The 27,982-nt window shown below is 31.7% G+C and overlaps 1 protein-coding gene across 1 annotated transcript; it reads left to right on the plus strand.

The window, feature by feature from the left end:
* The first annotated feature begins 99 nt into the window (after nucleotides 1–99).
* On the plus strand, nucleotides 100–27,705 carry LOC129216077 (translocon-associated protein subunit alpha-like). The gene is made up of 9 exons (XM_054850225.1): nucleotides 100–287; nucleotides 3,165–3,259; nucleotides 14,463–14,565; nucleotides 16,601–16,728; nucleotides 16,811–16,942; nucleotides 17,026–17,105; nucleotides 17,199–17,277; nucleotides 20,240–20,342; nucleotides 27,442–27,705. The coding sequence occupies exons 1-9, from the start codon at nucleotides 218–220 to the stop codon at nucleotides 27,594–27,596; spliced, it is 945 nt and encodes a 314-aa protein (XP_054706200.1). The 5' UTR covers nucleotides 100–217; the 3' UTR covers nucleotides 27,597–27,705.
* The last annotated feature ends 277 nt before the right edge of the window (nucleotides 27,706–27,982 follow it).

The following is a 27,982-nucleotide window of genomic DNA, read 5'->3' on the forward strand; positions in this document are numbered from 1 at the left end:
TTTGAGAGAAATAGTATTTAAATATCGAAATAACAAAAAAAAAAGTTATTATTCTGAAAACAGTTAAATTCAAAATAAACATAACCGTGAAACCAAAGAGCAGAAAGCTTCCGAAACTTAGGTCAAAAACTACACGGAACGCCGCTGATTATGATGCGGACGGAATCTTTAATAATCTGATAATCATCACTTTATAGAAATTTTTTATTACTTCAATATGATTCACAAGAATTTATTGCTTCTATTTTTACTAATTTTCCCCGCCACTGTATTGTATTCATCAAAAGGTGCGTACTTTTTATCCCAACATATCTGCCATCTCATTCTCTAATTTGAATGTTTTCGTTGGAGCTAAGTGTCAACGCGTTATGACGTGGCTCGACCCGAGAAAACAAAATTAAGTATAAATTTTAACAACTGCATTTAAAATTTAGTCAGTAGACGTAAATATGTATTTATTTTTGATATTTCGATGTTTAAACTTCGAATGCAGTTTTGCGCAGAAAAGCAGTATTTTCATGTCTGCATGTTAAGGTCTCTTATTTAGAAAATTTCGTATACGAGTAAATCTTCAAGACAAACGGGAAAGATTTTAGTTAACTTATGCCCAATTGCAATTTGTTTTCTCCTGCATGGTTAATTTTAAAGTTTTGACCTGGAAATTTTTGCTACTAAGCAATTAATTGTAAGAAATAATTCTAGAGAAATAATAATTGTGTTTAAATAAAAAAATGTGAAACGGTTCACAGGTAAAACGTATGCAATAAATTTAGGAAGACAACATTAGGTCAATGTACTCGAAACGCGGAGGCCCAGTTGAGGGGCGTGCTTCAGAATATCGTGCGGTGGTATTGTGAAAATTTTACTGTTCTCTTGCTTATACGTTAAGACTCTTCACTTGCTGTATTGTAGTTTTAGAATGTAACATACGTTTATGTGTTTAGTGTAAAAGCAAATTTTAGATGTTTCATCATTTGCATTTCGAATTTAGAAAACAAAAGATGTGATGTATTCATATTTGACCACAAGAACTTTTTGGTTTCTTGTTATTCAAATTGTCATACACACACATGCAAATTACACTCAGCTGAATGTTTACTCAAAAATTACAGTATGAAGCATTTAAAAAAAAACCAAGGGAACTGAAATATTTTTTCCTGATCAAGAATTTCATGATAAACAACTATGAATAAAACAGTAGGCTGTAACCTATGTATTGCTTTCTGTAAACCAAATTTTCACGTTAAGCATAATTTACTACATTATTTTTCACTTTATGTTTCAATGAGCTTTTATTTTTTGCTTGAAAAATTCAGCTGTATTTTCAAATAAAGATAGAGAATATATCTTGAAGTCCCACTGTAGTAGGGGAAACCCATGGATTCATCCCTTTTTTTTACCCAGAGGTATTTATTGTCTGTTACAGGGCTGAAAAAATCTTTCAAATTTTACATGCCCTGCCGGGCATGTTTGTCTAAAAGATACATGCCGTTTCCCTTATTGTATATCAATAAAAGCATTTGAATTTGCCATACAGTATTAATCAGACGAATAATTTTTATATAAATCATTAAAAAAAAATAGTTTGAATAAATAGTACATAATAAGCCATTGTTAAATTTAACAAAATTTAAATTATATAATGGGAAGGATCTCTTCCATGCAAAACCATCTTAGCAGTAAGGAGGTTTAAAATAAATTTTGAGCTCCAAGTAATTTTTCAATAAAATACGAAATAATAAAGTTTTAGGAAAAAATATTTCATAAAAAAATTACATGCAAGGCCGGCCTTGTAAGTTTCATGCCCAATAAGAATTTTTACATGCCCAGGGCATGTCAGGTAGTACAATTTTTGAGCCCTGGGCTGTTAAAATAAAATGTTATTTTACCATAAGTAAATATTGAGTCTAATAGAAGTAAAGTAGTTCATTTATATTAATTGCATTTAAAAAGTAAAATACAGTGAAACCTCTCTTAACAGACACTCCCGAATAACGGACACCTCTAATTAATGGACATTTTTGCAAGTCCCAGTCCCTCAATATAGGCCATTCCATGTAATTCCCTCTGAATAACGAACACTCCGAATAACGGACAGCTATTTCACAAAAAATTTCTCTTGCGATCGAAGCACTTCCGGGTTTTTTTTCTTTTCACAGAAAATCTTAGTAACTGCTTGCCTTACAAAGCTTTTCATCCTCCACAACTGATATTCCACCCCCCTCCCCCGTCATTTCCTTATCACTGTTTCTTGGAATTAAAAGGGTGGTAATGGGCAGAGGCAGCGATTGGGGCTTAAAAGTTGGGGGCAGAAAAAAAAAGAACTAAAAGGCATGGTACTTTTTGCGGGCAGCAAAAAATGAAAAATAAAAGAAAGTCATAATTTTGTAACGGGTAGTTTTGAGAGTATTGAAGCAGATAAGTGAAAACTGGTGTCAGTCTAACAATTAACGTACATTTTTCTTAAGATTTTAATGAATTTTGTACACAATAACTATTCAAAAATTAAGATAAAAAAGAGAAACTGGGCGCTTTTTCTAACTGGGGCTCTCGGGAGATGCAATTGAGCAGACCGGCGGCGGTAGTAGTCGGCTTTATGGCGCTGTGGTTTCGTTGGGTTGTTTAATTTTTAGACGTGAAAAAGTTTTGCCCATATTCAAGGTCATATTGCCAACTGTCAATCATGCAATAGTGATACTCGAGATAAAATAAATAAATTAACCATAAAAAGCGTGTGGGGGGAGGGGGGTTGCTCCCCCGAATCGCCGCCGTTGGTAATGCAAAAAAGAGATGTCAAACTGTTTTAACTGATTACTTTAATTGATTAAATGCTTTTTGAGACAAGTGTGCTGTCAGTATACCTTTATAAAGAAAAAACAGCTTAATAACTCTTGTCGTAAAATGTAGTAAACCTTTCGCAGTTGTTTTGATTATGTTCTACAAAGGGAACAACAGCCCATTTTAAAAAAGGTAAATTAAGCAGTTCCTCCTAATAGCGGACACCTCCCAATAACGGACAAAACTTCTAGTCCCTTGACTGTCCGCTATTCGGAGGTTTCACTGTACAATAATTTTTAAATTTTTGCAATTTAAAAATTACTGTAAAGAATAAAATTATGGAACTAGTAGATGCTGAAACCTGAAACACATATTTTGAATTTTAGGATTTGTAAATGCTCAAATAGATTTAAATGATGATGATTCTGAAGCAGATATTGAAGACCCACAATCAGACACTGAAAGCTCCATTATTGGAAAGGTTTGTTTTATTTTCTGCAATTTAATAGCATAAAATTTTATGTAATAAGATGTTAGCTTTTAAATGAATCATCCAATTCAACTGTACACTTAGTAAAGCGTTAGAATATGTAATAATTCGTGTTGGCTTATGAAATGACAAAAACTTACAATTACTCGATCCTGTATCTAAAATTTTCTTGCTGCTAAGTATTTTTTACTACTCTTAATTTGCATCATGTGTGTTCCATCTCTGTATCAACGCCTCTTAAATACTAAATGCCTATCACATTTGCTTCTAAAAGTGATCCTCCGCCAGTACACAAACAACGCTTCCTGGCGGCAACACATGGAGGGCATCACTATGACGATGGATCCAAACAATTCAAATCAAATTGTTAATTGCTTGATTTTTAAATTTAGAAGTTAGCCAATTGTGTTCTCCGCTTTTAATTTCCAATGCTTTCCACCTTCGATAGATGGCAGTAGCGAGAAGGCCGAAATTGTGCTTACTGGGATGATTTTGCTCTATGTAAGTGAGAAAGTGACAGGCATTTAATATTTAGGAGGCTTTGCTTTGTATACTGCAAAATACAAATGCTTGATTTGCTGATGAAAGATGGCTTCTCAGTGGTTTAACCACAAAATAGTTTTAAGAGAGCCCTTTATATTTTTTTCTTGTTAATAGGTCAAAATCTAGGCAGAGTATGAGTTTGTTTTACCAGCAATGTTATCAAATGTATAATACAAATGCATTAGAGAGTGCTGATAAAACTTCTGGTATAGAAAAGGGTCCGTCATTACTCGAATATGGAATATGAACACTTAGGAATAGGAATTTATTTTTAAATAATCTTTTTCTAATTACTTAATATTAATTGCAAAAAGATGCATATTTTAATTTCTTACTAATTGTTGAATATAACAAAAATCTGGTAAAGTTCATTCTTAATTTTTGAACTGTTGATTAATTTTCAAATGATTAGGATAACGATTTTAAAAATCTATGGATGGGGGAAGCATTAGTGTGCCTGTGCTTCATTCAAATGCTATAACGTTTAAAACAGAATAACAGTGCAATAATTATTTGTTAAGTTTTAATTATTTTCATATTTGTTATATAATTTGGTTTCAAAACATACCTTTGTTTATCGTATTAAATGCACAGATGGTCTTACTTAAAGGTTTATTTTATTTATTGCCTGTGATACCCGAACCTTCCACGTTTTCGATAGTCCGTACACCTGAATTGCCTTTTGTTGTAGTTAATACAGATAAATGAAGTTGTACTGTTTAGAAATTCAATTCTTTTCGCTTAATATTTTCTCAATATCCATTTTGAGCATCAGAATGAATGCAAAACCCTGGATAAAATAAGCTAGCCATACAAGTTTACTAATTGGTAGAGAATTTGTTAATAATGTCTGCTTTTGCTGAACCTAATAACATAAACGCAATTTAAATGTATTTTTTGATCACCACCTTTGTTGATTTCAACTATTTTAAGTTTTCTTCTAACCTTGGAATTTCAAAAATTGTTAGTGAAGTCCCATTCTGTACTTCAGAACAGAACATAATAAAGCCTGTCCAAAATTTAACACAATCAAGTAAAATTTTTGAAAAACCACAAAGTAGTAAAAATTGGATGGTTTTTTAGATAGAAACAAGCAAACTAATAACTTATTTTCATGCTTTTTTCTTAAAACAGTGAACAGATTAAATTAATATTTCTTTCATTGTTGATATCATTTTATTTTCAAAATTTAATAAACAATTAATGTAATGATAGTATCTCTCTACAGTCAAACCTCATTAACACGAACTCAAGGAGGACACGAAAATATTTCGTGTTAACCGAATTTCGCACTAACAGATTTCCACATTTACCGGATTTTGTGTTAGGAGACTTTTTTTTTTGTTTTTGTGTGTCAGAAACTTTAGGAACCAAAGTGCTTTTGTACAAAAATGTACAAATAAACATTTATAGTTTGAGTAAGAAACACAAGCAATTTGATATAAGTAAAGGCTATTCGGACCATTTTTCTATAACAGTGCATTTTCAAGCATCTGATTTTTTCTTGATCGCAAGACTGGATTTTCGCTATAGTGTTGATGGGTAAAAAAACTTAATTGCTTTTAGACCCTTATAAACCTGTCCATGGGTCACAAATTTTCAGAATTAAACAATTTTTTTCTCCCGATGAAATTTTGAATCTTGGTTTGTAAGCCACTTGGTGGAGATCCCACTGTTCATCCAAGCTTCTTTACTGTAAGCAGACTACAGCTAAAGTTCGTACTCTATTAAAGCAATGTGGTTTTCCCGATTTTTCTACATCGGGAGAAGAATTTTCTCGCTGCCATCCATGTCGCTTGCGTTCAAGTGCAAATCTTTCGACTCTCGAAAGTAATTTCATGTGAAGTTATGGGGATTTTCTTTTCCCGTTTTTCTTCAAGACCTTAAAATTTTTTTAGTCCTATGCGGGATTTCGTCTAAATCCTCTTCGTGTCAAAATAATCCTCTAAGTAAATCCTCTAACACCGGTATTCTCCACTCCGGTTAAAACTTGGACCGAGGCTTAAACCTCGAAGTTGGAAAACTACTCTGTTCTCCATTCCGGTTTGGCGTTAAACTCGGTCACAGAACCAACGAAGAACGCCCACTTCCAGAGCTCGGCTTGTGACCTGGACTTCGACGGTTTAAAACTAGATTTCCTTCCCATCATTCCTTTGTGAGCAAACAAAATGGACGACGGCCATTTGGATTATTTTGAGCGATTAGCAAATGCTAGAAACTATTGATAAACATTTTCTAAACATTCTTCATGTCAGAGCAACAAAGATTAATTACAAAATATAATCAGAATTAACATTCGTTATAGGTGTTATCAAAAATGTGCGGCCGAAAACATTAATGCAATGCTCAACCAGGGGTCGATCCAGCGTGAAATTGGGGCCGCTTTGCGGCCCCTTCACAAAATTCCGCATGGCAAAAGCGGCCCCGTTCACAAAATTCCCCATTGCAAAAGCGGCCCCATTCACAAAATTCCGCGTCGTAAAAGCAGCCCCTTCACAAAAGTTTATAAAAAGGCAGCCTTTTCACAATATTTTTTAACCGTAAATGTGTATGCATCTACGCGGATGCCTATCCCTTTTCCACCTTCCCCCATTTATCTTTTTGCCTGCTGCGTGAGCGTTTTTGCTTGAGAGCGTCAGAGGGGGGGGGGACGAGAGAGGCACGCTTGTGATTGCTGGCTAGCGAAAATCCAAGAAAAATAATGAGCACGTGATAAAGAATTGATTCGCTGATTTTCTGCTTTTCCACGAGTGCAAAATGAAGACTGACTCATTTCACGCCACGGCAAATTAATCGCCTATATTCTGTTGGTTTGATTTGCTTCAATGACCAAATACTTCTGAATTAAATATTCCTTTGAATCATTGTAACTTTCAATTGTGTCTTAGTTGCACGCATCCTTCCTTTATCCATATTATTTTGTCAAATTATGCACTTTTAATTCTCAAAAGTAGTTGCAAATTGAAACCTTGCCAGTTGCAGATCTTCTAGTTTTTTTTCCTCTTTCTTTTTCTTTTTTTAAAAATATTCACCTGTTTTTTCAATTTGTTCCTATTTTCTTCAGTTTATTTTGAAAAAGTTTAAGGTTCATAGTTATGGGGTTATCTTACGGAACGGACGAGCAAAATTTCTGAAAATTATTCCCGAACGAAGGTTAAAAAGAACACTCGAAAATCTTATATTTTCCCTTTTTAATCAATTGCATAGAAATTCGCATTGAATACTGGCGCATGCTGATGCAAATCGTATTGTATGGCAATTAATTAAATCCTGTTAGAGTATGAGTGACTACGCGGGAAACACCGAATAACCGATTGGCGAAATTCCCTGTAGTTTGTAGTTGATACTGTCCGTTCTCGAAAGCTCACTTGACACGATTGCATTTAATGAAAAAAAAAAAAAAGTAAAATCTGTGACCTACTTCCCCCAATTAATTCTAATTTGAATTCCGAAACTTTGAATTCAAATTATGTTTTTCGCAATCACGAGTTGCGACAAGACCCTACTAATTAGTTATTGTTTCTAGAAATGGCTCCCCCCCACAAGCATGTCCCTCTTCCTGGGTGGTTACGTGAGTATAGTTGTGTGTGTAGGCTTACGTGTGTGCACGTAGGCGTGTGTATGTGTGTAAAGGCGTGCGCACGTAGGGGAGTGTATATGACCATGGGTGTGTAGGACATGGAAGCCACCGCCCAGCAAAAGTGGATTCCGGTGGACAGTGCTCAGGACCAGCCGAGCCGCCGCCGGTGGACGGTGGAGCTGCAGCCCTGGTCCAAACTGAAAAAAGAACCGTAACGTCAAGGACAGTCAAATGAAAGCAATAAGCAATCGTGATTGCTCAAAAAGGTGTGATTATTAGGCCAGGGGTACCCACTTTTTCTCATATTCTTTAGTTTAAAGCAGCGTTTCTTGATCTTTTTTTGAATCTCGGACTGGTAGAACTTCGTCAAAAAATTTCACGGACCGGTAGAAAATTTTTTTTATTTTTTTTTTCACTAAAATAAACTAATCTATTTTGTCCTTTTTTTTTTAAACAAATGCCAGAAAGAAAACCTTTCTACTTAAAATAAACTTACAAAAGTTAATTTTAAGATTTTTTTTTAATAACTTACACTTTGAATGTAAAAATAAGCGCAGCTAATTTGTGTAAATTTTCATAAGCGAATAAATCTTCAGGGTTCGTACTTCCTTAAAAAACCCTTAAGAAACCCTTAATTTCATCAATCAAAATTAAGGTCCCTAAAAAACCCTTAAAAAGTCCTTAATTTTCTGAAAATTTCCTTAATTTTTTCAAAACTATATTAAGTTTGGTCCCCTTTTCTTAGTTTTTCTATTTTCTCCCTTCAAATCTTCATCCTCCGCGTTTTCTGCTGAAAACGTATGTTTGGGAAACATGCTAACGATGTCAAACACGTGTTTCGCCGAAAATTACATGTGTTGTTTAAGATTTCAATCTTTTTGCATCTTGCAAATATTTCAATCATTTTTAATGTTGGAAGGTTTTTCACTATAGGTTAATTTATATTTACATATTTTATTCATTATTTCAATAATAATTTTTTCTTAAATTTATTTTAGAAAAAATACAAAACTTAGTCAAAAAAAAAATGTGTGCTAACCCCCACAAGCTCAGATTATATTGAAACTTTGCATGGTTATTTAGTGATACAGCTAAGATTAAACTCTAGCTCCCTCAACCCTTTATTTCAGGACTTGGGGGGGGGGGGAGGCTAGAAATTGCTGCCTCTCTTTCAAAATTTAAGTTTATATTGAAATGTAATTCACTGAAAATGGGGCATCACAGTCAATTGCTCCTTTTCCTGCAGTTTGGGAACAATGTTATGCATTTGTGTATGTATCAAGTACTTTACCCCCCTGGGAAACTTTGAAATGGTATGCCTAAAATTATCTTATTATTTCCAATGAGTCCTTAAAAAGTCCTTAATTTTCACTTTTGAAAATAAGTATGAACCCTGATCTTGTAGAGAAACCACAAAACGTATGCAAAGTGATGGATATATTATTGCATAAAATATCGTATAAAATTAGGAATAAAATTAAAATAAGGAAATTTTATTTTATTGGAAACGGGTATAATTCTTCGAAGACCGGTCAAATTTTCTCGCGGACCGGTGCCTGCGGAGAATTGCTGGTTTAAAATGCATTATTCATTTTTTCTTTCCTGCTATTTTTCTTGTAGACTGTACTCGTAAGAGCAAAAGATAACTTCCAAAGTCACGCTAGTTTGAGCGTACAGTAAACCAAAAGAATAACGGTATTATTTTTTTGTAGTTTAATTCCTAGATTCCTTTTATTGATAAAATACAATGCCAGCTGAAAAAATATCGTCGGTCATTCTATTTAATCTTGCTGTCTTCTTAAAATAAATATGAAACTTCCAGATGAGCAATTTCGCAATTTTTTAACGCATGTCCGCTAATGGTGAGCAACGGGAACAGCGCGCAAAGGAAGTTTTATTGAGTGGGATTTTATTAAAAAGTGGCGGGAATCGCGTAATCTGCAGACGATAAATTAAAAAAATGTGGTAATTGTATATTATTCCAGTTCGTTTTCTTTTGTAACAGATCGTCTGCGATCCAGGAGCGCAGACGATATTTTTCATAGTTAGCTTGTTCGCAGCCTTCGCGTGTTTAAGAGGACATTTTTTAGGCGCATCAAAGAATAAATTGATATTCTATTCGATTATAATTTGTGTGGGAGCGGATAATGGATAATTTTAGCGGATAATGGAGCGCTGGAGATAGCAGCCGCAATAATCTCAGTTTGGAGAGATTGCTTGTTCGTTGAAAATTATTCTTCAAGAAATTAAAATATGAAACGAGGACGTCCTGCAACGGGAGGTACCTCCCGAAATTGTGCGTATTATGTTAAAAAAGTTCGCTCTTCGTACGTTCGGCTCCCAAAATATTGTGAATTTCTTCAAGTAAGCAATTAACAACCCCGATAAAATCGCTACCCCACCACTTCATCATGCAGCAACAGTAACGCAAATGTTCCCGTTTTGGAGGGCTCGGGAAAATGCGGTAAAAGATAGTACATCAAATGACAGTGAGGCAGTTCGCGAAAGTATAACGATTTTTGAGCAGAAAATACTGGAAGTGAATCTGGAGCAACTTCAACTGATGATGATATTGAGATTGAGCCATCAAATAATGATTCAAGCATTGTATTTGAGAGTACAAATGGAAATAAGAAGCATGCAATAAATAAAAAGTACATTGCAAAATTATGAAAAGGTGTATAGCTGGCTTTACTATAGTTATTCAGCTAAGGGTTTTTTGTGCAAAATATGTTCATCTTTCATGAATGTTAGTGATTTGAACAAACCTTTGAGTAAATATTGGAGTTGATATCAAGAAAAGCTGTCACCCTATAGTTTTAAAAAAAACATGATTGCAGCAAAAATCACAGAGAGGCTGTCAATATACAAAAATCTAATGCAAAAGAAGGAATTCTCAAAAGAATCTGAAAGTGAAGAGATTGGAAATGAAGCAAAAAAAAAAAAAAAAAAAAAACAGAAAATTGATTGGTAAGTTTATTCAAATTTTGTACTTATGATCATGAAGCAATGGGCCATTTTTGAGAATTTTGAATCTCTAGTTAGATTTTTGGGGGTACATTTAGATGACAATGAAATGAAAAAAACATTTGCTAACTTGTGGTAAGAATGCCACGTATTTATCCCACATTTCAGTTCAAAACATTTATCTTTGAAAATACCAAAATTCCGTTGTTTTCATGAAAATCCTAAATTTTACTTTGATTACGCAATATATATTTAGTATTAATTTGTGTTGAGTTTCGAAATCCAATTCTAAAATAACTTTACTAAAAATAAAATTCTTTTATATGCTGTTTTTATATTTTTATTTCTTTCGAAGATCTTGATTTCCTTACATGCGCCATGGTAAATGAATTTTTCGCACTTTTGATGTTGACTGTACCTTGTTAAGTGGCAAACAAATAAAATTTCTTTATATATTTATTAACATCATTAAATTGCAAAGTTTTAAACGAAATACCTATTCTGTAAGAACGTCAAATGTCAAAAAATTAAACGCTGAATGCTGGTGCAGTATTATTTTGGGTTTTAATTACTTTTAAGTTTTTCAAACGCATACATTCTTCTGTGTTAAGAAATATGTGATATCTTTGAGTCTGTTCATATTGTATTTATTGGGAGTTATCATTACGTTCAGTAGCATGTGCAATTTTCATTGATCTAAAAGTATTTGAGAGGGGCAAACAGTAAATCTGTTGTAAGACTTTCGTCTTAAGAAAGTGTGCCTTGCATATGTATATTTGTAAAAAAACAATACATGTAATGTGTGTCAAATTACGAATAAAATGTTAAGGGTCTTACTTCCCCCCTCCCCCAGCGCATTTTCTCTTAGACAGCTTTCAGGTATTCTTCGAGAACTTGCAATCACCCCTGAAACCTGTCTAATGCTTTTCTATAACGATACGACAGCTAAAAATGCTTTTATATAATCTTTTCCAAGAAAAAAATCACAAGAAGTTCTTTTTTTACAAAAATAAAGAAAATTCACAAAAATATTTTGCTTTTTCACAAAATGGGGACCCAAAAAATAAAACCTGGATCGACCCCTGTCAACAGAATGGTGCGAAAAAAAATCTTTTTTATTTCCATGTCACTGCAGCGCGGAAAAGTTGCGATTGGTAAGCAAATATTTTTTTCTTTTTTTTTTTTTTTTTTTTGAAATCTGATTTATTTCTGCCGCACCGTTTCTTCGTATTTTAAACTTTCGCCTCAATTAACAACAAAAAAGTTACAAAAGAATACTGCATGAAGAAATAACTGTTTGGGGGAGGGGTTGGTGCCACTTCTGAGAGAATATCTTAGAACACTTTCGTCCATTACCAACTATCCTTTGTCAAATAATTTCTGGAACACGAAAACTTATTATTTTTTTTAATGCAGCACTGCTCCAATTTTAAAATGCTGGTCAAACAATTTTTAAACCGCTAATAGTTTTTTAAACATTTTTCCCTGAATTAATAGTCATATAACGTCACAACAGAGCTTTAATAATTGCTAAAGTTTTGTTTTAAATTTGAAAAATGTGACAAAATAGCACTTGCCATTATTTTTATGAGTTTGGGGAAAATGAAAAAATGGTCTGAAGCAAATTAATCAGGAGTGCTCACCTCGGCTGGGGGGGGGGGGGTGTTCAAGGAATAATTTCTTCTTTTTTAGAGGGATCATCCAATTTGGGGAATCTTTGTAGTGTTCGGGAGGGAGGGGTGTGCTCTTGCTCTTACGGAGGGGGGGGGGGGGCACTCCTGGAAAAATCAATTACTTTTCTTAAACAGTAGTACCTGTTGCAACTTTTTTACTCAGATCAATTATTGAAGTATCAAGGTATCTTGTCCGATTGAGAGACCGAATTACATAAATCATTCCAAGACAGAAAATGACAGAATGAAGCTGAATGTTCCACAAATTTCAATGCGCAACACAATAATATCTAAACGAATTTAAAATTTTCTTTGTTTCAAATAATTATAAATAAAAGGGTTCAGGAGATTTTTAATTGCAGAAGAAATTACTATTACTAGCTTCATGAACACATTAATGTGGAAAAATATTCTCAATGGATAAAATAACATTTGATTTTATGCTAGGGAATGTAAATATAGAAGCAATTAGAATGTGACTTTATTTTTGCATACAAACATACATATAACTACAAGATAGGGGATGAGAAAGAACTTTGAAAAACAAGTGACTGTAAAAATTAAGGTGTGAATGATAACAAGGAATTTTTACATGGGCGTCCATATGCAAAATTTTAAGAGGAGGGGGGGGGAGCTCAGATATTTTCCACACGTTTTAGCAGGATATTTTCCCATGGAAACAGATTTCAGTACAGATTAGAGTGAATAAAATTAGACATTTTTGCTTATGCAATAATGGCTGGAAAAGAAATGTTTTTACATTTTAACAAAGAAAAAAATACTAAAAAGCATGGAGGTTCTAATTTCTAGGGGGGGGGGGGCCTTGAGTCCCCACTTGCCCCCCTCCCCATATGGGTGCCCTTGAATTTTTGGATGATAAAAATATAAAATTAATTTTTCAACTTTTAAAAAGGACTATACTGCTGAAAAAAAAGGTTCTTCACATGGAAAACTAATGCAGGGCAAAATGCAGTTTATGAATTTGTCCTGTGTCGTTTATATTAATTAGTTTATGGATTTTAAATACAATAAATGTTAACAATTGTTTCACGAAATGGAACAGATGGAGGGGGGGGGATCGGGTTCTAAAGTCAATACATTGCAAAAAGTTTTTAATAATTTTGTAAATTATTTTTCTTTTCTATGTTTTTAATTCTTTTCTTTCTTTCTTTAAAATGCATACACAACATAGTAGAAAATATTAAGCTTCTATATTATTCAAAAATGTTTACTTCGCACACAAGAAAAAAAACATTTATGACTGACAGATTTTCAATATTAGAAAGAGACTAATATATTAATCAGTAGGTATCTAGAGGGGGGGAGGACAACGGTCTGCTCCGGAATTGCACCCAAAGTGGATTTCAAAGTTAATAAAATAAATAAAATTTTAATTAGTTCTCTGAAGTTTTTCCCGATTTTTTCTTAAATCATATTTAATCCATTAAATGTCAACGAAAACAAAGCGCAATATTGCGCTTGGACGGGGCACGTTACATATACGTCTAGGGCAAATTTTACATAGAATTTATTCGTAATTAAACTCGTTTTTTAATTACAACTATAGTTACAACGCCAAAATAAAATTAAGTTGCTTAATATTTATATAAAACATCTTTTAGAAAGGGATTTCGTAAATTACAGCCCGGCCCAGATGAAACTCTTGTCAACTTAGAACGTGACTATATTATTGAATTAGTTTTTATTTCCTCTTGATTAATAACAAGATGAAAAAAAAAAAACATTTAACTAATAACAAGATGAAAAAACTTTTTAAGTTTCTTTCCAGAAACATTAAAAAAATGCAGTGATGTCTTTAAATTTCAAATTGAGTCTAATAAAAAAAAATTGCATGAACTATAGATCCATTTTGCTACTCCCAATTCTTATTATATGTCAATCATTCTTCAGCGCGCGAATTTACTACCACGTGGAATGCAGTCAGGTAGAAAATATCACGTGAGTCACTCTACCCAATGGTAACAGCCATTTCATTTCTACTTCAGTTAAAACTCGGCTCCCCTAATTTGTGTTTGAAATGACTTGAAGAATACGCACCGCGTTCGAAACTAGTTTTCCCTTACTTCTCGGTTTTGGGAAGCCGAGTTTCATCTCCGTGGTGTGACGGTATTGAAAATACAGCTGTAAGCGAGTTCATGTTGACGGGATTGACTGTATCTATATTAATCGGTTTGGGTTTCAGCGGCATTTGCATCTTGGTACTTAGACCCAAAACGTGGAGCTATTTCAAAATACTGTGAGGAGTTTAGTATTTTACAGCTGCAAAATAGATAGTACTTGGCATTGAAGTTTCTTCTTTCTATCCACTATTACTTATTTTATCTCATTATATGATAAAAAATCAGACAAAAGATAGTAATATTTTTGTTCAGAGACCTTTTTTAACTTCCAGCTCTTATCATTATTTTAGGATGACTTAATGGATGAAGATGAACCTGAGGATAAAACACTAAAAGCATCACCAGATGCTGATACAACTTTTATTTTTACTCAACCTGCTGGATTAGGAACAGGTAATTCTAATATTTATTTCCAAAGTCTTTCAAAAGATGTCAATGTTATTATAATTTTCTTTTCTCTCTACAGTTTTAAGTAATATGAAACTGAATTTGAATTGTTTTAGCAATTATTTGTGTATTGTGGCATTTAAATTTATTTATTGCAAATGCTTAGTCTTTACGTTTGTTTAAAACTATGACAGCAAGACTCATTTTGAATTTGATATTGTTTATTAACTGCATATTAAACTGGTTGGGCCAAAACTAGTTTGGACAAAATCAGTTTTGGCCATTGGACGTGAATATAGGAAATAAGTTTAAAATCAAAATAAATGAGTACATAATTAAAGGAAATGTGAAACATCAATCCTATAACCAGTCACTATTCATTATTTAGGTAAACAGTAAATTTTACAACCTATGCAAGTAATAAATTATGGCATGTTCTAAAAGGTTAGTCACATCATGGGAGAAATATTTGATTATTTTTTAAAAATATGTTCTGAACAGTGAATAGCACAATATATACTGGTTTCAAAGTTTTATGCGCACAAAATGAATTTCAAATTTAATCGAAGTATATTTACTTATTTTTTAATACATTGAAAGTCACAAGTTTTTTGTTACTACTTTTGTGAAGAATAGCTATTAGTTCATGTTTTAGGCTTTTTAGTGTTTCTAATAAACGGATGTCTTTTGTAATTCTTGTGAATGACTTTTAATGTTAATATAAGAAAAGTTGCATTTAAATCAATAAATCAGTTTATAATAAAATTATTTGAATTATGATAAATGCACGTACTATTTCTTTTAATAAAATGTGCAACATTATGCATGCAAACTATAGGTACACATATTAGTGTGTATTTATACAATACATTTTCGGCCAGCTCTGTGGTGGTTAGATCCAGTTTTGGCCGGTTTTAACCTTAGAGCAAGAATTAAAATAGAGGGAGCAAGTCCAATCATTGGCTTAGCAAAATCTTACCCGAAGACCCCAAGTCACGTGACTCAACAATGATGAATAGTTAGCCCGTTTTGCGTGAAACAAGTGAAATAAACCTGATTCCTTTCAATGCTTTGCTTTAAAATCTATCTTGTGACTTGGGGTATTTGCTTCATGAGTGAAAGTCTTCACTCCCTCCATTTTACCGTTTCTCAATGGTTTTAACCGGTTTTTACCATTGGCATGGCCAAAATCGGTTTTGTCCCCAATATAAATAAGAATTTTGTATTAAAATTCTTAGTTATATTGGTGCCGGGGATGGGAATTCTGCTTCCGAGAGTTCCAAAATAAGTTTGAGTTAAAATATTTGTTTGGTGAAATAAATTCATTGTGCATACATAGTGTCTTGTTTTAGGCGAGAGTTTTTTTTTTTAATTGAAGACCATTTAATTGGCTAGAATTTCCGAATCATAAAACTGGCAAAATGGCTGATTAACAATTTTTGCCAATTAATCAGTAAATTCTTAATTTGCAAGTTAAGATTAAGATCTTTTTTTGGTCCTTTTTTAGATCTTTAGGTCCCTTTATTTCTCTAGAGTGCTATTAAATATCTATTTGGAGCCCTGAATTATTTTTGTTCTCTTTAAATCTTAGTTTGAAAATATGGTCTTGACTAGGTAACATATTTTCTATAAAAAATGTAAAAAAGTTTTAAGAAACATTAATAAAAAAATTTACTGAAGATTGTAAAGGTTAGAATTTTAATGCAAATGATCTCTGGCCTACAACTAATTGGAATATAATACTTCAGAGAAAGTCTCGTAGGTTTTTCAAACAATAAAACAGAAGTAACTCAGTATCTTCAACTTTTCAAAACTCAATCAATTAAAGCAAATTTTTTACTAATTTGTTTTCATGCGTCATCTTTTTTGCATGTTTCCTTAATGTGAAAAAAACCCTGTTAAACCTTTTTAAAATCTTGTCTCAATTTAACTTACATGATAATTTCCTTAGTATTCCTTCTGCAATGCTGGCAGTGTTCTAAAAATATGACAAAACAGTTTTTTTGACCTTTTTTAGTGAATTATCTTTTTTCTTTTTAAGAATTACCTGCTGGAAAGGATGTTCATTTCCTCGTTGGCTTTGCAAATAGAGGATCTAAGGATTTCATAGTTGAGTCTATGGATGCTTCATTTCGCTACCCATTGGACTTCACCTTTCATATTCAAAATGTTAGTTTTTATTCTCTGACCTGTAACTGAAAGCAGCATGTCATACTCAAATTACTATATTAATTTTTCCTTCTGTTTTTAGTTCAGTGCCATTCCGTATAATAGAGTAGTAAAACCAAAACAAGATATATCTCTTTACTATGCATTTTACACTAGTGAAACATACAGCTCCAGGCCTTTTGGTTTAGTTGTCAACCTTTATTATAAGGATGCTGTAAGTATCTCAAAATAATCATTTTTCATTTTTATTTCGTTCAAATATTGATAAAGTAATAAAATCATTCTCATTTCATTTAGGATGGACATCAGTATTTAGATGCAGTGTTCAATGAAACTATCACTATTGTAGAAATTGAAGAATCACTTGATGGTGAAACGTATGTTCTTTGTGCTTAGTTTTAAAATAAATTGTATGTTACTTAACATTTTGCATTTCTGTATTTAAAAGTATTTCATTTTTTCTTCAACAGATTTTTCATGTATGTTTTGCTTGCTGCCTGTGCTGTCCTAATCCTTGTTGCAGCTCAGCAGTTTTTGGTAAACTTTACTGTAAGTATTTTAATGTATTTCAATCAACTAAAGAAAGTTTTCTAGTAAGATTTTTTTTTCTATTTTTGAAAAAATAGCTTTGGTGCCATTTTTAAAAAGTGATTTCTTTTTATAAAACAATTCAGAAATATGACAATTTTCACTATTTATTTTTTTTACGAAAGAGCAAATAATCTTTAAAAGAAAGAAAAATAAAATAGTTGAGTTTCAACTTTTAGAGTCAATTAAGCTGTCTCAAGTTTCCACTCTAATTGATTAGTATTCAACATCACCAGCAAATCATGTATTCATTTAAAATTTAATCATCTGTATTTTGAGAGAAAAAACCCTGTATGAACTTTCAGTATTTCTTTTGTTGAGAGCTTCATATTTGCTCATATACTTCAGTAATTTTGATTCCAATTAAACCACTTGTCTGTTGTTCCATGTGTTTTTTTCCCTTCGACTTCGATAAAATTCAGTTGAAGTTTATTAATTTTTTTGTAAGAATGTAGTTGTTTTTGCATAGTTTGTTAAACTTTCTTAATCGTATGGTTTTAGAAAGTTTTTGAAATACTTATTGCTTTTAAAGGGTGCTTAAACTTAACAATTTAGTGAAATACTCTAATTTCTTTTTTGACCTGATCCCATGCCTCCTAGGCTATTCTATAATTAGTCGAAAGCTAAATAAAAAATGGTTGTTTTATTTTAAACATGTACTTGTCGTATCATATACGATAATAAGTCAAATGAATCTTCATATTTTTTGAATAGGTTTTGCAATTTAATTTTGCATGTTCAATGGCATTGCATCCGAAAATTATTAGTTATCAATGATAATGGTAGCATCTATGGTACGGAGAAAATTGAGGGGAATTTTGAAAAAAGTGCAGAGATGTTTTTTTATCCAAAAGTTGTTATTTGCTACACTAAAACATTTTGATCAGTTGCTCAAAATTTTAATGCACTGCATACTTTTACTATGTTTTCAAAAATATAGAAAATATATTGGAGTATATATTTTCAAAATTTGGATTTTTTTTTTTTGTCTAAAAAGATAGCGGTGCCCGTGCTAGATCCCCCACTGATGTCAGTTATTGCAACAATGAAATATGGTCGCTTTATTTATAATAGTAGCTTGAAACATGTTTTGTTAAAAAAATCTTTTTTATGGCAATATATTTTCTGTAATTATCTAAGGCAGGGTTGGCAAGGTTTTGGACACTACGGTAAAAACAGGGTAAAAACCCTGGTTTTTACCGTCCTGCCCAAAACCCTTGTGTTCAAAACTGTCTGAAAGTGTCCAAAACTATATTTTTAGAAAAATTGAATTCTATGAGAAGGCATCAAAAACTGAAAAAATGTATTGAAGTATTTTTTATATTGAACATTTATTCAATGGAGAACATTCAACTTATTTATGCAGCTGATTTTAATTTAGTTACATAGATGTTGAATTCTTGATCAAAATTTCAATTTCTTTGCATTAGTTTTTTTTTTTTTTTTTTGATAATAACAACCAAATTTCCCTATGTTTATGCATGTGTGCAAATGAAAGCAGGGTTGGAAAGTTTTTTATCATCCTGTTCAAAGCCCTTGTGTCCAAAAGTGTCAAAAACTATTTCTTGAGAAACTATATTTTGTGAAAAAATATCAAAAACAGAACAAAATGTGTCAAAATAATTTTTCTAACTATTGAATATATTTATTCAGTGTGAACATTCAAGTATAAATACATATGTAGTTTATTTATGCAGCTGATTTTAATCTAATTATGTAGAAATTAAATTCTTCATTAAAAATTTCAATTTGTATGCAGGAAGTTTTCTTTTCCATAACCCAAATTTTTGACATTTATGCATGTGTGCAAAAGAAAGTATTCAAAATACAGTTCAATAATTTACTTAAATGCAATAAGTTACAATTTTTCTCATTTCAGAATGAATTAAAAAATATGAACTAAAAAAAAGAATAACACAAGTTTTACAATTAAGTGTTTAATCATCAATTTCTTGTTCTTTAATCTATGATTTAAAAAATAATTTTCGATAAAACATCATGTAAAATTTATTTTCAAAAATCATTTAAAAAATTAAGCTTTTTTTTTCACCTAAATATTGCACATTTAATAACATTCCTTTCAATTATAAATGGAACTGAAATTAGTTGTCTTGGTAGTGTTGTGAATTTCCTCACATAACTCTACCAACTGTTACATAAGGAAGTTTTTATGTAGTAGTTATTGCCAATTTCTTTAAGTAAAATATTTTTTAAAATAACATTTTAGAAAAAAATATTATAAAAACTCATTAATTAAACCTCGGTCATGTCTACATTTATGCATTACGAATACTGCAGTCAATACGACTTGATTAGATTACAATCCTTTAACTTTAGCATAGTTTTAGACAGTTTAAGACAGTTTCGGACACTTTTGGACAGTTTTAGACGGTAAAAACCACCTGTCCTGTCCTAAACCAGTTTCGGACAGTCCAAAACCCAACCCTGATCTAAGGTAATTATATTAATGAATAAACAAGAAGTGTTATAAAACTTGAAAAAGGAAAAGGGTTTTTATTTGGAAAATAACTTGCAAGTATGTTGCATGCAGCTAGTTGAATTTATAAGACTTTATTTACACATTTATCATTGAAAAAGCATCCCAAGTTCACAATTAGGATATTGTCCTATGACAATGCAGCTGTGGAAAGGGAACTTGGATTACTTGTTAAAAATAAGTAATAAGGATTAATTATAAAAATAGGTTCTATACTGAGTTGAACGCCAGACCCAGATAATATAGATGAACCACAGAAAATTTTCATAGTTTGCAGAAAACAGTTTTAAATTTTATCAAGGTCTGGTTAACACTGTCACTATTCCTGACTGATATTTTGTAAGAATATCAAAAATACAAAATGGGATTTGACTGTGTGTAATACCTATGTTAGTTTTAATTTTTTGATTTTGGCTTTTTATGCAGAAAAAGAAAATGTTATCTGGACAGAAAATTGAGACTGGAACTCAAAATCATCATAATGATGTGGATTATGATTGGTTGCCTAAAGAAACATTAAATGAACTCAGTAAGTGCAGTTAGTTATTCCTTTTTTTCATCCAATTGCTTTTTTTTTTAAATAGTTGAAATCCTGCTGATTCAATTTCTCTGAAAATGTACTTGTGTAAATCTTCTGCAATGTTTACAGGGTTATTAATAATTATATGTTCTAAAATTGCACGTACTTTCTGACTAATACTAGTTCTGTTTTGTGGGAATTTCCCACTTTTTCAAAGAAAAAAAAAATGAAGTGCGGTAAACTCTTAAATTTAAGAATCTAAGTACATTTTTTGATGCTTAATTGGCCTAGCCGCCACTTATTTCTTCTATTTATTTCAGGTTTTTTTTTTCCTTACCTGCTTCCCCCTCCTCTTGACACAGCCTACTTCAAACATAAATGTTACAAGTGATACATGTTCAACAATCGAGCATAAGTAAAACAAAAAAAGGAAGGGAGGAAAAAGTAAAGTTTCTCATCTGAATTATGGCAATAGTTCTTAAAAGCCACATTAAAATTTGCACTTAAGACCTTAAAAAAAATAGCACTCAAATGAGAAAGCTTTGTAAATCAGGGTTGGCCGGATGGGATCCAATTGGTTTGGACCCAATGGGTTTTTTTTAATTTTGTTTAAAAAAACCCATTATTTTGCCCACTTTTGGGTTTTTTAAATTTTCTGAGAATTTTTTAAAAAAATTAATTTAAATACTTTCACAATTTAAACTCCTTTTTTATTTGTTCTTTTCCACAGACAATGGACATAAAAATGAATTTTGAACTTTAATAGCATTTCTTAACTCTTAACAGCATTAAAAAAATACTTCAAAGATTTGAAATAAATATTAACTTTTTTCTTTGACTGGTCAAAAAATAACTCAAATTATCTTGACTAAGTCCTATCATCTCTGATTTTCTCAGTATTTGTAGATTGCACCTACTCTAGCTAAAAGGTTTTCATGTGAATTATTTTCTGCAAAGCAACACCTCACAAATCTCAAATAAACCAAGGTATATTTTTAGAAATTAACAGGTTTTACAAACGGTCGAACAGAAAATATAATAGGATATACAGTATATTCAGCAAATTACTGCCATTAGCCAAGGCTAAAGCAAAAATACGTGAAATACACAGCCAGCTCAGTCATTTCCAGCCGAGGACTGCAGTTACGTGCTTATTAGCACTCATCAGACCGGCATAGGAAAGTGACTGAGCTGGAGATGGAAAACCTCTTAAGGAAGCCAAAAGTGCGAAACAAGCTAATTAGCGGTAATTTGCTGAATATACCTTGCCTCACGTTCAATCTTAGAGTTGAACTGAACCATTGCTTCGGTCACTCGTCTGGTCTGCTAATTCTATATTAGCTACCAGTTTGTTTTGCACTCTTGGCTTCCTTTAGAGGTTTTCCATCTCCAGCTCACTCACTTTCCTATGCCGAGCTGATGAGTGATAATAAGCAAGAAACTGCAGTCCTCGGCTGGAAATGACGAAGCTGGCGGTGTATTTCACGTAGGATATACTGTATTTTAATTATCTTACGAAAAAGTTTAATATTTCTTATTCTGTCCACAGAAATAGAGAAACAGGCAACACAAAATTCAAAGAAATGTCTTGATTAAGCTGGAATTCAGTAAAAAGGGATTTAAACTACTTGAGGTTCTACAGTAGTTTTGCATAATAAAATGAAATACAATGAAATAAAATGCAAAAAAAAAAAAAAAAAAAAAAAAATCTAGTAATTAAAAGTGAACAAACGAACAATAGATTTTATCACTCGAGAAGTAACTTTGCCTTAACTGTTGGTAATCATGGAAACTAAAAAATCTGAAACTTCATCATTCTTGGGCTTCGTCGTCTTTTTTACTTTTCTTCAGAAAACCCTGAATTTTCCAGCTTTTACCCCAAGACATTTTTGTGCTTTGTCCATATACTAACGATACAATATGCTACAAGTACCCCACATTTTCTCTAAAAAAAGACAAAAAAAAAAACATTTCTTTTTTAAAAAAAACCCTGGCTCCATGGGTTTTTTCTTAAAAAAACCCGGGTTTTTGCCAACCCTGTTGTAAATACAGTTGACAGTTCCTAAAAATCCCCCAATACTCAAATGAATAAGGAGAAATATAGCTAAAAGGTTCATTCGAGTAAAAGCAACAGTTTCAAAATAGTGCCAACGGATGCAACAAGTCCTCATCGGAATTAGGGCAACAGTCCCCCTAGATTAAACTGGATTTGTTTCGAGAACATATTAACATGCGTGCATATATTGTCGCCTCAGAGCAACAGTAAGATATCTAATCCCAGAAATAACACTAAAATATCTTACAGTTGCTATGAGGCGACGATATATTCTCTTATTTATATAAATTGCATTTTACCATCTTTGACTGTATGTTTTAACCTTTTTTTTTTTTTTAAATTCTGCTCTCATGCTTGTTTTAAAAAAGTTAAGAAATCATGACATTGTAAAACATATGGAATTAGACAAGCTTGAAATTAATATTTTTTAAAATATCAATACCCCCCCCCCCTTCCCCAGCATAATCAGTTGTAGTATGAGCTTTGTTTTGCTTGAACACCTTGATGACTTATCAAATGTTATACTAATCGAATTATAACAAATTTAATAGGTAAGGAAACCAACCAGCAGTTGTCAGCAGAATACTTTGTGCTGAGTATTTTGTGTTAACTTCTGGGACATTAATGTTTCATCATGAATTTCGTTTTGAAATTTCATGTGAATTATTGTTTTTTGAGAGTTGAAATGGGATATTTTGCCTATTTCATAGTTTTAAAACATACATTGATTGTACCTCACTTTGATAGCAGGGAATTGTGGGGCAAAGTGAAATGGTAAAATATTTGCTTTGTTTAGTAACTATTTGCTTATATTTAACTATGTAATAACACATGTAATCTATTCCAGTTACCTCTTAAGATCAGAGCATATCGCACAGCAGCAAGAAAAGTGACACTATAAAATAGGAAAAAACGTTCTAGCTATTATTTTAAAATCTACATTTAATGCTCTTGCCGCAAAACTCGTACAAAGTTCGCTTACATAACTGGTGCTTGGTGGCTAAGAAACAATTCAATCAGTGATGCCGTATAATTAAAATTTCATAATTTAGAAACAAATTTTTCGAACTTTAAGTACACATTATTAAGTAAGACAACAAAAGCTACTCAGTAAGCATCACAAGATAAATTTTTTAGGCGTATTGTAATATTTGAGAGTAAATTACTGAAAACTACCATTGTGTAAAACCTTGATTTTTCCCAATGCTGTTTTCTTTAGTAGTGTCAGTTTCCTTGCCAGGGTACGATATAATACAAGCAATTTTTTTAAATTGATCCTCAAATTGCAATATTCTGTTTTAAGTCAAAGATTTTTATTATAAAATGATAAGAGTTCTTATTCTTAACATTTTAAATATTAATTGAGACCTACTAAAATTCAGTGCAATTTTTTTTATATTAAGCTTAACTTAATTTTAAATGTTACACACAATTATTCAAATGCATGCAGGGAGAAGTGAAATAGTTCATTTTTTCATTTATTTTTTCAATCAATCATATTAAATCAGTGTATTTATTAATTTATTCCATTCTTATGTATTCGTTCATTCATTTTCTTACTCATTCACTGTTTTATTCACTAATTTTTCTCATATATTAATTTACTCATTTATTAATTTATTTAATTTCCATAGCTAATCATTTAGTTATTCATTATTTTATTTACTCAATAGTTGCATTGCCCTGCTTTGCACGGTCTACCTCTCAAAAAAAAAGTTATGTTAAGTGACACATGTTCTACAATCAGGTTTCAATTAGAGGGGGGGAAAACCCTGTCACAATAACTCAAAGAAAGAAAATGTCAAATGAAAAATTCCCAAATAAATTAAAAGCATCCCTCCATAAATACGACTAAAATCCTTAAAAAGAAAGAAGATAAATCACCAAATAATAACCAAAATGGGAAATTTTTACCTCCGAACCTATCAAAATTTTATTTAGTCACTGTTGAGAAAAAAAATGGCAACCTTCTGAATGGTTTTTATTCACTCTAATTTAAAATGAGATCACGCAAGCGATAATTTTCCGATATGAAAATTGAGTTCCATTAGGCTTAAAAGAGCTTTCAATTTTTTTTCCCTGGTGGTTTTATAGCCTTCTTGTTTTGAAATTCAAAAGATGTGGAAGGATCCTATGGGATTTTTTTGCGGCCTTTTGAATGGGACCTAAATCAAAGAAATCCGATAATTATTTCAGGCAGAAAGAGCCATTTTTGGGATATTAAAATTTGAACCGGGCAGTTCTTTTTTTGGCATTTGAAAACCCCCTACGTTCCTTCTCAGGTGTCTAGTACCTCCCTGCCAAATTTGGTCGAAATCCGACGAAAATTGTGGATTTGTATAGGGAACATACACACGTAGCTATATTTTCTTTTATTTATATGGATTAGTTCATCAAATATATTTTCAATAAACAAACTAAATATTTCATCCGAAAATTTTAATTTGTTTTTCCTTAGTCCCGAGAAAAAAAGAAATCCCCCCCTTTTTTTTAAGGTTCAAAGTTACTGCCGAAAATGAAAATTTTTTTTTAGTTTCATCATGCATTTCGTTTCGAAATGTCATGTGAATTTTTTTGTTTTTGAGAGTTGAAACTGATTTGTAGTCTATTTCGTAGTTTAAAAAATACATTGGACAAAATTATGTATTTTGTTTGTTCAGACAATTCTGCTTAAGCAGGAGGCTCCAGCTATTGTGTTTAGTGCTTGTGCCCTTACCACCAAGGAAATTTCTCCTGCTTTTTAAAGAAATAAAAAGCTGCTGAACTTTGATTGTCGGGAAAATTATTAGTTTTGCATTCATTTTTGTGGTGAAAATTTAGAAAAGTTAAGAAGTGTTTAAGCAAAAGAAACAGACATTTGGTACACCAAAAATAATGCAAAAAATATTTTTTTGAAAAGTGTCAACAATTTTTACTTTTAAAAAAGGCAAATCCTGAAAAGGTTGCAAAGACACATCTAAAGTTATCTCTTGAGTATTTTAGTTGAGATATAGAGAAATAATTTAATTCCTTCTCAATAATGAAGTAATTCCTAATAATTCATTCCTTTAATGTGACCCTTGGGATGAAAATAACAAGAAAAAGCTAAATCATATCTACATCACTATGAAAAGACAAATCATTCTGGAAAAAATATCTGCAGCAGTTAAGAGACTTTTTTCTATTATAAATGCTTGTGGATGATTTCAGTAATAACCAGTAGTTGTCAGCAGAGTATTAATTCTTTGCTACAAATTTCATTCTGAAATTTCATGTAAAGTACTGTTTTTGAGGGTTGAAATAGAAAAATATTTCCTATTTCATAGTTTTAAAACAAACATTGTAACCATACAGTTGATTCTCTATTCAATGACTTTCAAGAAACTGGTTAATAATTTCAGTAACAACCAGCAGTTGTCAGCAGAGTATTTATTCTGAATATTTTGTGTTAACTTCTGGTATATTAATTCTTTGCTAGAAATTTCGTTCTGAAATTTCAGGTAAAGTACTGTTTTTGAGAGTTGAAATAGAAACATATTCCCTATTTCATAGTTTTAAAACAAACATTGTAACCATACAGTTGATTCTCTATTCAATGACTTTCAAGAAACTGGTTAATAATTTCAGTAACAACCAGCAGTTGTCAGCAGAGTATTTATTCTGAATATTTTGTGTTAACTTCTGGTATATTAATTCTTTGCTAAAAATTTCGTTCTGGAATTTCAGGTAAAGTACTGTTTTTGAGAGTTGAAATAGAAACATATTCCCTATTTCATAGTTTTAAAACAAACATTGTAACCATACAGTTGATTCTCTATTTAACGACTTTCAAGGGACAACAAAAAGAAGTCCTTAAGTAGAATGCTTCTAAAACTACAGTAGAGCATACTCAACGGTGAAAAGTTGTCTTTAAATTAAAAAAAGTCGTTAAACAGAGAACAAACTGCATGTATCTCATTTTGCTAGAAATATTACTCTGTTTGTAAAATTAAAGACATTCCCACTAAAACCTGAATTCTGTTTTCTAACCCAAAATATGTTGATTTCTGAAAAAGAGTAGTGTTTTATTTGATAAGAATTATTTTAAGTTGATTGTTAAGTGCTTTTCTGTTACCCTTTTAGCTGCTTAGGTGTAAAATTTACTAATTTTAGCAATGCATCAGTTCCAGTTTTTTCTGCATTTCAAAAGCCAGTTACAACCACATCAATAAAACTTTCCTGTATTTATTTACTATGTTATTTTACCTTTTAAACAGTGCTCATTTTAGGTTTAACAATATTTTAACAAATAATGTATTTCATATTGCATGTTTGTCATTTTCTGTAGTCACGTGTGAATTTCAGTCCAGTAGCATCAGTGTTTTAAGTCAGCCGAATACTACTTATAAAAATTTGAATTTATTTTTACTAATTTAATTATTTTTTTCTAAAATCTTCAAAAATTTTAAGTGTTCTTAAAAACCTAGATGATAGATATTTGAAAATGAAATTAGTGGTCTGAAAAATGGGATTAAAAATTCAGATCCCCTCCTCCCTTTCCCATTATTTTTATCCTTTATTTGAATTTATGGGGATTCCAGCAGTTGATTGTTAAAGTAAAGATTTAACACTTTTAACTCCTTTTCATTTGTCTTTTGTACATTTTTCTTTCCGTGAACTACTAATTAAAATTGGAAACTTCCAATCAGTTGTGATGTGTGCATAAAGTCTTTACTGATATCCCATTGTATCTTCCTTCAATTCTTTCGTCTTCATATTCCAATTCGAATTGAACTGTAGTTTTGAGTGCATCAATAAATATTGATTATCAAATACCAAAAAAAGCTTCATTCTTAACACATACTGTTTTTTTTTCTTTTCCAAATCCATGTTTATGTTGCTAGGTCAAAGCAAAGAGCACTAACATAAATGCATGTATATTCGTGTTGTTTGTTTTTAAAAGTTAGCAAGTGTCACAATTAACTTTTTTTATTTAAAATATTTTTATGAATACCATAAATAGACCTAATGAAATCTTGTTTCAATTTCTACTTCATTATTGTTGTATATAATAAAAGCTAATTTTTTTTACAGACAAGTCACCTAGGAGATCAGACAGATTGTCTCCAAGAAAATCTAAACATTCCCACAGTAAAAATGCCCAAACCTCACCCAAGCAATCTCCCAAGCAGCAAACACAGCAACCTCAGCGGAGAGCTAAGAGAGGAGCTGGTGGTAAAGAGAATTAATAGTGTTTTGAATAATGCTCATTTTTACTGTGACATTGGTTGTATTGCTGCGTCATTGTGATACATCTTATGTGTTAATAAAATATGGACTGTGGTAGTGGTTTTTTAATCATGGCTGTGTTTCTTCGAAAATCTTATACACAAGAAATGACAATGGATTCAAGTTTCCTCTAAGTGATAGTTAATAAGAATGAGCCTTGCTGAGCTCTTGAAGCATTGATCTATTACTTTAAACATGTTTGAACTTTGAACAAACAGCTTATTTATTCTAAGAGGGTGATTTACAATTGGTGTGCCATGTGAATGTTGACTCTAAATACAAGTAAAATTCACGACTGAAACTTTAAAAAAGGACTTAAATCACAGAAAATGTCATCTCCAGCATT

The sequence above is a fragment of the Uloborus diversus genome, chromosome 2 (genome assembly GCF_026930045.1).
Source record: "Uloborus diversus isolate 005 chromosome 2, Udiv.v.3.1, whole genome shotgun sequence".
NCBI classification, from domain to species: Eukaryota; Metazoa; Arthropoda; class Arachnida; order Araneae; family Uloboridae; genus Uloborus; species Uloborus diversus.

Bases quoted from the DNA above. Each gene is read 5' to 3' on its own strand.
- LOC129216077 (XM_054850225.1), top strand. From the start codon at position 218: ATGATTCACAAGAATTTATTGCTTCTATTTTTACTAATTTTCCCCGCC. The intron at 17,106-17,198 runs GTATGTTCTTTG...TTTCTTCAACAG, and splicing joins GAATCACTTGATGGTGAAAC to ATTTTTCATGTATGTTTTGC. The intron at 17,278-20,239 runs GTAAGTATTTTA...CTTTTTATGCAG, and splicing joins AGTTTTTGGTAAACTTTACT to AAAAAGAAAATGTTATCTGG.